The sequence below is a fragment of the Macrotis lagotis genome, chromosome 1 (genome assembly GCF_037893015.1).
Source record: "Macrotis lagotis isolate mMagLag1 chromosome 1, bilby.v1.9.chrom.fasta, whole genome shotgun sequence".
Classification (NCBI taxonomy): Eukaryota; Metazoa; Chordata; class Mammalia; order Peramelemorphia; family Peramelidae; genus Macrotis; species Macrotis lagotis.
Window position 1 is genome coordinate 264,506,818 of NC_133658.1, and position 12,186 is coordinate 264,519,003.

The 12,186-nt window shown below is 39.1% G+C and overlaps 1 protein-coding gene across 1 annotated transcript; it reads right to left on the bottom strand.

The window, feature by feature from the left end:
* Positions 1-5,600: 5,600 nt before the first annotated feature.
* Positions 5,601-11,408, bottom strand: ATP5F1E (ATP synthase F1 subunit epsilon). The gene is made up of 3 exons (XM_074210366.1): positions 11,298-11,408; positions 8,635-8,761; positions 5,601-5,750 (listed from the first exon to the last, which is right to left on the bottom strand). Exons 1-2 carry the CDS (start codon positions 11,327-11,329, stop codon positions 8,638-8,640), a joined length of 156 nt encoding a protein of 51 aa, XP_074066467.1. The 5' UTR covers positions 11,330-11,408; the 3' UTR covers positions 5,601-5,750; positions 8,635-8,637.
* Between the last annotated feature and the right edge of the window lie 778 nt (positions 11,409-12,186).

The window sequence follows — 12,186 nt, forward strand, 5'->3', positions numbered from 1 at the left end:
TAAAGCACTGGCCTTGGAGTCAGGAGTACCTGAATTCAAATCCGGCCTCAGACACTTAATAATTACCTAGCCTCGTGGCCTTGGGCAAGCCACTTAACCCCATTTGCCTTGCAAAAACCTAAAAAACAAAAACAAAAAAACTTATTTGTTATATGGTGATTTCCAGGGAAAGGGAGGAGTACTGGGAGAACTTTAGGTGATGTAAAAAGAAAAGTTATTGAGAAAAATTTGTCTTTTTAAACAGTTCACGGGGACTAGACTAAGAACTGCTGCTCTAGATCAGCTCTGGCCTTAAAGCTCTTCAAAATGTAACTCTAGACTAATTCTCTATTACTCCCCTTCCTACACTCTCAGGTTCAGTAACATTGATTCATTGCCATTGCATTTGTGTAATTCCATCTTTGGATTTTGTACCTTTGCATTGGTTGGCCATATGCCTGGGATTCATCTCCTGCTCATCTCTACTTCTTTTTTTAAAATTTTTATTTATTTAAGGCAAGGGGTTAAGTGACTTACCCAAGGTCACACAGCTAGGTAATATTAAATGTCTGAGTTTTCATTAGAACTCAAGGCCAGTGCTGTATCCATTGCACCACCTAGCTGCCTCTCATCTCTACTTCTTAGAATCCCTTTCTTCTGTTTTAGGTAAATGGCCAACTCCTGTATGTGATCTTTCCCAATCTCCAACTACTAGAGCTTTCCCTAATCCAATACCCTTTTTCTTTGTGTCTATTTATGAGTAAATCCTAACCCTCTCCTCCAAAGAGCAAAACAAAATAAAACCTGGAATGAAAGTTCCTTGAGGGCAAGGGTTGTTTTACTGGTTTTTGAAGCTTTAGACTCTGCTTGGCACACAGTTTTTTTTTTTTTGTTTTTTGTTTTTAGGTTTTTGCAAGGCAAATGGGGTTAAGTGGCTTGCCCAAGGCCACGCGGCTAGGTAATTATTAAGTGTCTGAGGCCGGATTTGAATTCAGGTACTCCTGACTCCAAGGCCAGTGCTCTATCCACTGCGCCATCTAGCCACCCCCCAAGTTGGTTTTTAATAAATATTTGTTGACTGATTCAACAACATACTTGGATTCTTAACCAAAAGAGCCTTTTGAGGAGAGTACTTTTAAGAATTCAGTTAAAAAAAACCCATTTATTTAGCACTTATTAGGTGCCAGACAATGGGGATATGAAAGACAAAGTGAAAGTCCCTTCTTCAAGAAGCCTAGATGGTTGGTTCGTTGGCCCAGGAATCGATTCACTAAGCCTAGGAGACCTGAGTTCAAATCCAGTCTCAGGTACTTAATAGCTATGTGGCCTTGGACATGTCCTTGACCTCTGTTTGTCTCAATTTCCTCATCTAAAAAAATGAAATATTTATAAAGTACTCATCACAGTATCTGTTATTTTTTGGGGGGAAAACATAAACATATACAACATATATGCAGAGTAATGCTTTGGTGAGGAAATAAATCTAATAGGATGAGACTGACATGCATTACATCCTTTTCTAAAAACGTATTTCAAAATCTGTCATCTTTCACTTCAGGAAAGTAGCATAATAAATAAAAAAATAGGCAAGAAGTCAAGAGACTTACTCTGTCATTAAAGGGCAATATGACTTTGAGTAAGGCAATCAAACTACAATGAATCTCATCTATTAAATAAGGAGATTAGAATAAATGAATAGATGGATCAGAAAGTAAACAAGCAACAAATTTTAGATGCAATATTTTGGTCTTGTCTTTCCAGACTGACAATCTCATGACTGAGAGAACCACACATGTGAACTCTTTGCTTTAAATAACAGGAAACTGTAGGTGTTCTTTCACTTCTAACTTTTGCCATTTCTCTCCTATCCACTCACATACTTGTAAAGTTTAGGTTGGGGGTTTAAGTTCCTCCAAGCATGGACTCAGTCTCCATTGAGTCACATTTGCCAGGAGCAAAATGCAAGGAACAATGTGGGGGGAGGAGAGCAGGGGAGAGGAACTGAGAACAGTGTTCCAGACCATTTGGTGGGAGAAGTCCAACTCTCAAATTACTGTGAATTGTCAGATTTTAAGTGAGGAAAGAAATCTTAATGTGCTGGGGATTCCTATGACTAGATTTCATCAGTGTTTCTCAGTAGAGATCATAAGCAAAGATGTAAGAAAGTCCCTCTAGGTAATCTGGCTTCCTTTATGCTTCCAAAGTCTGTGACTCAAATCTCGAGTGATCAGTCTCATTTGGCCCTCAAAACAATTAAGTGGGCTAAGTAGTGCAAATATTATCTCATTTTATAGTTGAGAAAACTCAAGGCAAAACAACATAAGCAAGAATTGGAATGGTTGAATTTTAGTTTTGTTATTCACTTGACTGAAGAAGTCACTGAATATCTCAGGGTCTCAATTTCCTTTTCTGTAAGGGAACTAAGTCTTTTATTTCATGTTCAAAAATCCTTCATTTCATCTCTCCACCCCTCACCTGGAACATTGCAATAGCCTATTGGTTGCTCTCTCTGCCTCAAATCTTTCAGCTCTCTAGGCTATCCTCCACTCAGTTATCAAAGTTATCTTGCTAAAATGCAAATGTGGCTCTGAGGTTCCTTGTTAGCTCCAGCATCAGGTATAGAATCTTGTTTGACTTTTAAAACTCTTGATAATCTGGGTGTAGCTAGGTGGCATAGTGGATAAAGCACCAGCCCTGAAGTCAGGAGTACCTGAGTTCAAATCCGGTCTCAGACACTTAATGACCTAGCTGTGTGGCCTTGGGCAAGCCACTTAACCCTATTTGCCTTGAAAAAACCTAAAAAAAAAACCTCTTCATAATCTGCACCCTTCCTACATTTCCAATCTCTTTACAATCCATGCCTTTCCATGTACTCTATAATCCAGTTCCATTGATCTTATTCTTTGCATATTCCATATTGGGATTGCATTTTCACTGACTATCCCCAATGCTTGCAGTTCTCTCCCTCCTTAACAATGCTCTGGGTGGCCTTCAAATTCCAGCTAAAATCCCATCTTCTACAAAAAGACTTTCCTAATCTCCTTAGTGCCTTCCCTGAGATTATCCAATTTATTTACCCAACAATGTATCTAATATATTCTACATATACATACAGTGCATATATGTGTAGCTACATGTAAATATTATACACACGATACTACTTTTTTATTTTGTACATGTTTTTCATTAGATTGTAAACTCTTTAAGGGCAAGGATTGTTGCTTATCTCCAGTGCTTAGCAATGCCTAGCATATTGTATCCATCAAATGCTTATTCTTGATGAGTAAAATTATATTTATCCATCTCAAAATAACATTTAAATATCAAGTATTTTGTTCCATGTGTTATTATAATGAAAACTAATACTTATGCTCCATTTATTTATCAGTATCAAAACACCACAGTATTGCTGAAATGTCAAAGCCCAGAAATGGTGGCCAGAAATCCTGGAATTTGGTTTCAACTTAGCCAAGTACCATGCATCACTAAAAATATTTCTTGCTGTTTATACCAGATACTATGTCATCCTAAGGTTGAAAGGATTGATTTCAGCTAGTCTAAAAATATAAAAAATGGCCATGTTAATTTATGATAAAATTATCTCTATTATCTTCCATTCTCTTTTTTTCCTCAGGACTTACCAAAGTTAACTTCTCTACACGAGCAAAATTTGATCCTTTTTCAGCAGACTGCATTAGCCCCCTTTCAAATCACTCTTTCCTTTTGATTTGAAAGTCATCTCCTCCCTAAGATCCTTCAGGTTATCACCCCTATATCTCTTCACTCTCAAACGCCTTGAAAAAATTAAATTTACTGCCTTCATTTCATCTCCTCATTCCTCAACCATCTTTTAGTTTCATTCCAGTAAGACTGTTCTCTCGTGAATTAGTGAATTAACAAGCATCTTCTCTTCACCTAATAACAATACTCTTGTAAATAGTCAAGTAAATAAAATCTTTACATTAGCAAGATTCCGAGTCTTTAAGAGTATTATAGGTGGCATTTTCCAACCTTGGTCCTAAATTAATTAGGTCTTATTTTTACAATGCTGATTATAGTGCAAATTGTCATTTCACTTCTGCATTTTCCTCAATTCAAATGTCTTCTCAAGTTTTTCTAAAATCTTTTCTTTTGCTGTTTTATCACACACACACACTTAATAATCTTTCCTCTAATCTGGTACATTTGATCCTGTTGATAACCAAATCCCAACTGGAAACTCTCCTTTCTGGGTTTTTTGTGACATTACACTTTCTTGTCAACTTCCTCCTTGATTCCTGGAGTCTTTGATGACTCATCATCCACATCACCCTTCCTCCCCTAACTATGGTTATTAGCCAAGGTTCTGTTCTGGGTCCCTCTTCATCTTTTTTTTAGGTCACTTCACTAACTCCAAGGGTTTTAATTATCACTTCTATGCAGTTGACACCCTGATTTACAAATTTAACTCATTTCTCCCATAACTGTCTATAGAACATTTCAACCTAGATGTTGTGAAGACATGCCTAAATCTGAACTCATATCTTTCCACCTGACCATTCCTTCTTCCAAACTTTCCTAATTCTATGTCTCTATCATCCTTCCAGTGTTTCAGTTTCAAAATCTTGGCATTAACCTTGACTCTTCATTCTTCCTCATAACAAGTTCTACTTCTACTTTTAAATCTCTTGCATCTGACCCCTTTTCACCACTCAGGCTCTCATTACCCTAGATAGCTCATACAACTCTGACCATGTGATTCGCCAAATAGGCAACTCAATGACTTCCTAGATTGCTCTTTAAGAATAAAATAAACATTATAACCTGCCTCAATGGACATTGCCCCCCCCCACACATATACAGTTAAACTGGTCTATTGTGCTTCTCACAAATTCTATCTCCTGTCTTGGTGCCTTTCAATCTGTCCTCACATCATGCCTTGAATAGATCTTTAGCTCCATATCAGAGTCCCTCTGTTCCTTGAAGACACAATCTTCAGCATGAAGTATTTTCTGAAATCCCTGCTAGAGCTAGGCTCCCCAACCTACATTTTTACTTTGTGATTATATACATACACATATAATTTTTATGTTTTATATATTTTTACATGTATTTCCCTCCCCATTAAAATGTAAGATCACTGTGAATAGGGATTGCTTTTTTTTTTTTAGGGTTTTGCAAGGCAAACGGGTTAAGTGGCTTGCCCAAGGCCACATAGCTAGGTAATTATTAAGTGTCTGAGACCGGATTTGAACCCAGGTACTGCTGACTCCAAGGCCAGTGCTTTATCCACTACGCCACCTAGCCACCCCCATTGCATTCTTTATCTCTATCCCCAGTGCAGAGCAAATTGAAGGCACTAAATATGTATTGAACAACTTTAGTCACTCATTTGAGAAAGACTGCTTTCCTATATAAAGAAGGAGATGATATGGCTTAATTTTTAGCTGTCATATATCCTTTGCAACAGAGTGACAATAGAGTTTCTCAAATTTCTATTCGGAGGCATTTCCTAGTTTTGCTTTATTTTTTTAGACCACTTCACTACTTCTATTCTACAAAGAAACTCCATGCTCTTATTCAAAGTCCTGTAGAAATATCAAAAATGGAATCGTTGGCTATAAACCCCAAACAACCAGTCATATTGAATCAGGGCTTAGTTTATTGGCATGTCAGAATACACAGGCAGGTGTTTTCTTCTCAACAGCAAAACATGAAGTGAGATAGTTTCCAATCTGCCATTAACACATAACTGAAAATCTTCACCTTGAAAATGTAGCACTAGTCAGGTTCTAGGAGAAGAGAAAAGCAAGATTGCAAATTAATTTTCTTAAAAATTTAATAATTTCTGTATTCCTTATACTGGACCAGAAAAAGCTTACTTTTTGTTTCAATTAACACACTGAAAATCTTATTCCCTGTTTTTAACTATACTAGCTTCACTCATCTCTTTGGGCCACAAGATGGCATTATTGAGCCAAATGTTACACTTACCTTGCAGAGAAGAAATTTTCCCAGCCAACAAGTTTTGTTCTTAAATGTAATAAATCTTAAGCTGGGGGGTCTCAATTCATATAACCAAGAACAAAGATGAGGGTTTCAATGTTATTTAATCAGAATTGTGATTTTTATCTATATGATGAGAAAAGCTTCAGCTCAGCTCAAGTTCTGCAGTTTTATAATGAGAGCTGCCTAGAACAAGAAGTTAAATGCTTTCACTGTGTTAACATCGTCTAAACGTCAAAAGATGGGATTTGAATCCAAGTCCTTCTGTCTCTAAACTCTAGCCATTGTCTCTCATGGAGAAGGGTCATTGCTTTAAAAGGAAAAATAGTGAAAAGAATAAGCACCGTCTGGCTTTGTTGATTGCCTCTTTGCTTTCAAGTGCTAGTGACTTTTAAAAGGCAGGTTTCATAGCTTTATAAAATCATCTAAATTTAAGCACTCTATTTCTGAATTTATAAGCACAACTTAATTAAAGAACTAACATCTATTACACTGCATTAGATTCTGTCTATATGAGGCTTTAAAACTGTTTTAAGTACCCATTACTAGATCTTTAAGTGTCTTGCTTGTTTTATGATATATACTTTTTATCAGAATATTGACACTGACTTAAAGTCTATGGCATATGAGAGTTTAGAAAGAACCTTCAGAGATATTTTTTCACTTGGCACTTACGACAATCCAGAGAGGTATAGGCAGGACAAATATTGTGATCCCCATTTTTACAGATGAGGAAACTGAGTCTCAAAGGGGTTAAAGAATTTGCTCAAGGTTATGAAACTAAGAATGTAAAAGCTGGTACTCACAACTCAGTTCTCCTGAGACCTACTGCCATGTTTTCCTTTGTTCCAGAGTAGATAATTAACTATTTATTAGTAGATCATTAAAGTGTACATTTAGAAGAAAATCAAGTATTCCTTTAAAGGTTTTTAATTGATAAATTAACAAAAATTTACCTATTTTTAGTAGTGAGGAACATAGCCCCTATGTACAAAATTACAAAGAACATTTGAGGGGTGAGAAAATAACATTATCAGGGGCGGCTAGGTGGCACAGTGAATAGAGCACTGGCCTTGGAGTCAGGAGTACCTTGGGTTCAAATCCAACCTCAGACACTTGATAATTACCTAGCTGTGTGGCCCTGGGCAAGCCACTTAACCCCATTGCCTTGAAAAATCTAAAAAACTAAAAAATAAAAAAATTTAAAAAAGAAAGTAAGAATATCAATGATTTGATATTTTCCTCATGAAAATTCTGTTGCAACTTAAAGGTTGAAAATGAAAAATATAGACTTTAAATTAAATCTCTCAGGGTTAAAGTCTATATTTTTCATTTAATTTTTCAAACAAGCAAAACAAAATATTATGGTTCTATAAACAAAGTTTCAAAATCCTATAATCCTCAGTGCCAAATAGATGGCTAAATCAATATTGCAAAACTTTTATTTGATTTTCTTGAATTGCATTCATGAGTAGCAATGGAATATAAAAGAATCAGTACTGCTCTAAGCCAATAAAACCTGGAGTCTGACTTGTACCTTTGCTATATCACCTCTGACAGTGGAAGAAGTAACATAGTCTTGAGTTCTGTTTTCTTAAATATAAAAAAATGGGGGGTAAACTGTAGTGGCACCTTCTCAGAGAGTTATTGTGGAGAACAAATCAGAAATGTCTGTAAAACACCTTGAAAACTTTAAAGCAAGAGTCTACACATTTTAAAATGTTCTATGAAAGCCTGTCATTATATGAAGAATTTCAGAATTTTTATTCTTAAATTTAAAATGATTTTGTTAGATACCCCACATCTTATAATTGAGATAAGTTAGATTCTAATGTTATTTAACAATCATTTATGAGTGTCGACTGATGTCAGGGACCATGCAGCCCAGCAAGGGATATGAGCAAAAATGAAACCACCTTTGTCTCAGGGAACTTACACTTGACTGGAGCAGACACCATATCTCTCTTCTATCTTTCCTCTCCCTTTGCCAAAATAACAATAATATTAGCAGCTAATATTTTTACAGCAATTACTGTGTTATGTACTGTGGTTAAGTGTTTTCCAACTATTATTTCTTTTGCTCCTTACAATGATCTGGGAGAGGGGGAAGTGCTATTATTATGTCCATTTTACAGATGAGGAAACAGACAAAACAAGAAGCTAATGATTTGCCCAGGGTCATACATCTTAGTATCTGAGGTCAGTTTTTCTGATACCAGGCCTAGGGCTTAATCCACTGAGTCATCTAACTGCTAATATATGTATTTATAAAATAAATAGCAACCAGAAGGGACTCATATAGAAGGTGGTATTAAAGCTACACTAAACAAATTATGTGGAGATAAAGAGTACATTTTAGGAATGAAAAGATTATTTAGGGAACAATAAAAGGGTCAATTTTGCTTAAGTAGAGAGTATATGAAGGGAGTAATGTATACTATGCTTAGAAGAGTAGATTAGAGGTATGCCATAAAAGACTTTACATGTCAAACAGAAGACTTCAGTTGATACTATGAGTAATAGGGAGTACCTGAAGATTATTGAACAGGTGAATAGCATTTGGATTAAAGGAAGTGGGGGGAAAGAGAGAGAGAGAGAGCAAAAAATTAAATTCGATTTTTCAAAGCATGCTACAAAAACTACGATGGTTAAAAAAAATCAGCTACTTACACATTATTCCTTTTTAACTTTCACTATTTTTACACTGCTGCCAGAAACCTTTTCAGCATTTGCTTTGAATTCAGTCTTCAGTGCATCTCTTACTGCTTTTGCACAGATCTGGGAATATCGGATATAGCTGAAAAAAAAAAGTATAACTGATTAAGCCAACTTGGCAAAATAAGAAACTATTATTATTTCAAATTGTCTTTTGAATATAGAATGTGAACATATATTTTACGTGCTTCCAAGGGAAAATATCTCTCTTCTAACAAACTATCCCAATGGTTTTGTTAGAAATACAGAATTCCTCCTTCCAAAAAAAAGGTCACACTAAACTTGCTTCAAATTCTACATTAAAATGCAAAGTACTTAACTCAAGTCTCTGATCTCAAGTTGTTAACATTCTGGGGATACACAAATAAATATAATTCAAGATAAACTGAAGAGCTTTAGGACTCAGATAAGACTTCAAAGGAGCCATCTGAGCTTTGCCTTGAAGGAAGAATAAGTTTCCAAAAAAGATGAGAAGGATGGCATGCTATGCATGCAAATACATCAAGTTTTGAGTCCATGGAAAATCTAATAGTAATCTACTTGGAACAAAGCTTGTTCAAAGAAGAATGATATGAAACAAGACTGAAAAAGTAGTTAAATAGCTATATTATAGTGTCTCAAGTTAAGATTTGAACTGAGTTCCTCCTGAATCTAGGGCTGGTGTGCTATCCACTGTACCACCCAGCACTGCATCTATATTCCATATTTCAGTATGTATCCACATCTCTGAAACTCAATTCCAAATCAACCACTTACTGGAATTTTCTCCTGTGTGTGTCCTGTAGGGTTCTCTAATTGAATATGGTCAAATAAGAATTGATTATTTTTCCATATTTTTCCATTTCTGAATCACCTCCTCCCAAAAATTCCCAGGTTGAATCTAGGATAAACCATTTCCACCATACAATATATCTGACAATAAACATATTCCAGATAATTTGGGAGGGAGAAGAGATGGAGAATTATTATTTGGAAGCAGTCAGGAAAGATTCAAGAAGAAGGGAAATGTTGAACTGAGTTTTAAAGGAAAAAGACATTTTACGAAGCCAAAGTGAAGGCCAGCACAGTAAGCTCCTTAAGGGCAGGGACCTTTTTTCCTTTTTGTCTGGGCATCTACAAGACCTAACACAATGCTTGGTTGCCTATAGTCAACAACAAAAGATTGTTGATTGACTTCAGGTATAAAGCACAGCAAGGTTGGTAGTTTTGCTGGGCCAGGATCCAGGAGAGTAATGTCAAGTCAGCAAACACTATGTGCAAGACCCTGTGCAGAGACCTGGGGATACAAAGAAAGGCAAAGAAGTCTCTGGTCATGGTCTAATAGGAAATACAACATGCAAAAAATCGTGCAACAAATTACATACATGATAAATTGGCATTAAAGGAGAAAATTAACAGCTTCCTGCAGGGTTGAGATATGAAGGAAGTCAGGAGATAGGGATGAGGTGAGAAAAGAATTCCAAGCAAGGGGGAACAGTCAGTGAAAATACCTGATATCTGGAGATGGAGTGTCTAGTGCAAGGAACTGCAAGGTCAGTATAACTGGAATGCAGAGTATAAAAGGGGGGGGCAGTAAGATATAAAGAGTGGAAAGATAGGAGTGGGCCATAATGGCTTTGAATATCAATTAAGTTTTTTTTTTTATATTTGATCCTGGAGGTGGCAGGGAAGCCGCTTGACATGTATGGAATGGAGGGTTGCAGTCACCTGTGCTTTAGGAAAAATCACTGTGATGGCTGAATAGAAGTTGGGATTGGAGAGGGGAACCAAGGGGCAGGGAACCAACCAGCAGAACACTGCAATAGTTCGGGCATGCAGTTGCATCAGTGTCAGAGGAATTGTTGTGAAGGTAAATAGCTAAGACTTGCAGAAGATGATGATCAATAGGAGTCAGAGTCCGGAATGCCAAGGCTTGATAAAGGCTCATTTTAAGAGACCACTGGCAAAGTGACGCTGTGAAGTGGTGTAATGGTTAGCACTCCAGACCCACATTCAAGAAGGCCTGAATTCAAATCTGTCCTCAGACACTAGCTGTGTGACTCTGGGGAGGTCATTTAACCTCTCAATCTCAGTTTTTTTCATCCATAGAATGGTGACAACAGTCCCACTTCTCAGGGTTGTTGTGAGAAGGTGAAATTTTGCAAAGAGTTTTCTAGATCTAAAATGGTTTTATTATTATTGCCAAAAGGCCAGAGAGGTGAGGGGAGTCCGTTTGAGGCACAGGATCGCGTCATCAGTAGCGTGACCTGGGCCGGGGTGGCTCGCTTAAGTCAATGACCACTTAATAGCTATCTACGGGACAGAAGCACCAAGCCGCGGTGGGCACGTCCTGGCCGGTCTAACTTCTTGCGTGGCATCAAGAGGACTGGAGGGGGCAGTCACGGCGGCAGCCGGGGCGCTGGGGGACTCAGAGGGCGAGTCGTGGGGAGGCGGCCAGAGCCCTGGGGGGTGGCAGGCTGCGGCTGCCCCAGTCAGGCCCAGCCCAGGCCCAGCGCCGGTCGCGGCTCGGCGGTCTCTCGGGCAAGCCCCGGTGCCCAAGCAGCCGCGGCATCTAGAACCGGCACTCGGGCTGCCCGCTACCGTCTCGGGGCGAATCCTGTGCATCACCCTGCGCCTACCTGAGTCCGGCCTGTCTCCAATAGGCGACCATGGCTGCGGGGCGGGCGGGCGAGGGACCAACGCGGGAGAAGTCAACCGGCTCAAGGAAGGTCACGAGCCGGAAGAGGAAGAGGCGGAGACCGCGGCCAGCCCGCCAATCCCGCTTAGGCTCTCGTCCCCAGCCCTAGTTCTCTCTGTAACCAATAGCAGAGGGCAGCTGATAAGTGCGTTAGCGGCGTCCAATCAGAGTTCTCAAGGCCCCGTCCTGCGAGGCCTGAGCGGGAAGGGCCGCTCCCGCGTGGTCGGACCGCGCTGTTCCTTCTTTTCCTTATACAGTCCCAGTTTGTACAGGGTGGAATGTCAACTAAGTAGGTGCAAACCGAATTGCACCACTTCATTTATGCAGCTTAGCCCAGGATGTTCAGTGTTACATGATTTCCGTCCTGGGATCCCTTGCACGGGTTGCCCTGTCTGGAATGGTAATCGGTAACCCTCCCCCCCACTGCAAAAGCCTTTTCTTGCTTCTTTTATGTGATTATAGCGTACCCCACTCTGCCTCCCCCTTCTCTCATCCACTTATAAGGGAGGGGCAGATCCGCACTCGTGGGGATCATTTTGGCAGTGGGGCGTTGGATGGGTGGGAGGGAGATACCCTATGCAGAAGGCTGAAAAGGGGCGAGGCCCGAACAAGTTTAAGGACCATCCGACACCCCACTGCCAAAACACGGATCCTCCCTTCCCTATGTTTCACAGAAAGGGGCAAATGAGGGAGCTGCTGAGAGGCCAGAAGTGACAAGACTCAGGAACTGATCCCATGGGTGGAGAGCGCATGGTAGAGGGCAACACTAAGGTGGCAAGCCAAGGGCCTGGAAAATTGGTGGTGTGATTCTCAGAAATACGGTAAACTCT

Excerpts from the sequence above, each read along its gene's own strand:
- ATP5F1E (XM_074210366.1), bottom strand. The coding sequence starts at position 11,329 with ATGGTCGCCTATTGGAGACAGGCCGGACTCAG. Across the intron at positions 8,762-11,297 it reads TGGAGACAGGCCGGACTCAG|CTATATCCGATATTCCCAGA; the intron begins GTAGGCGCAGGG and ends TTTTTTTTTCAG.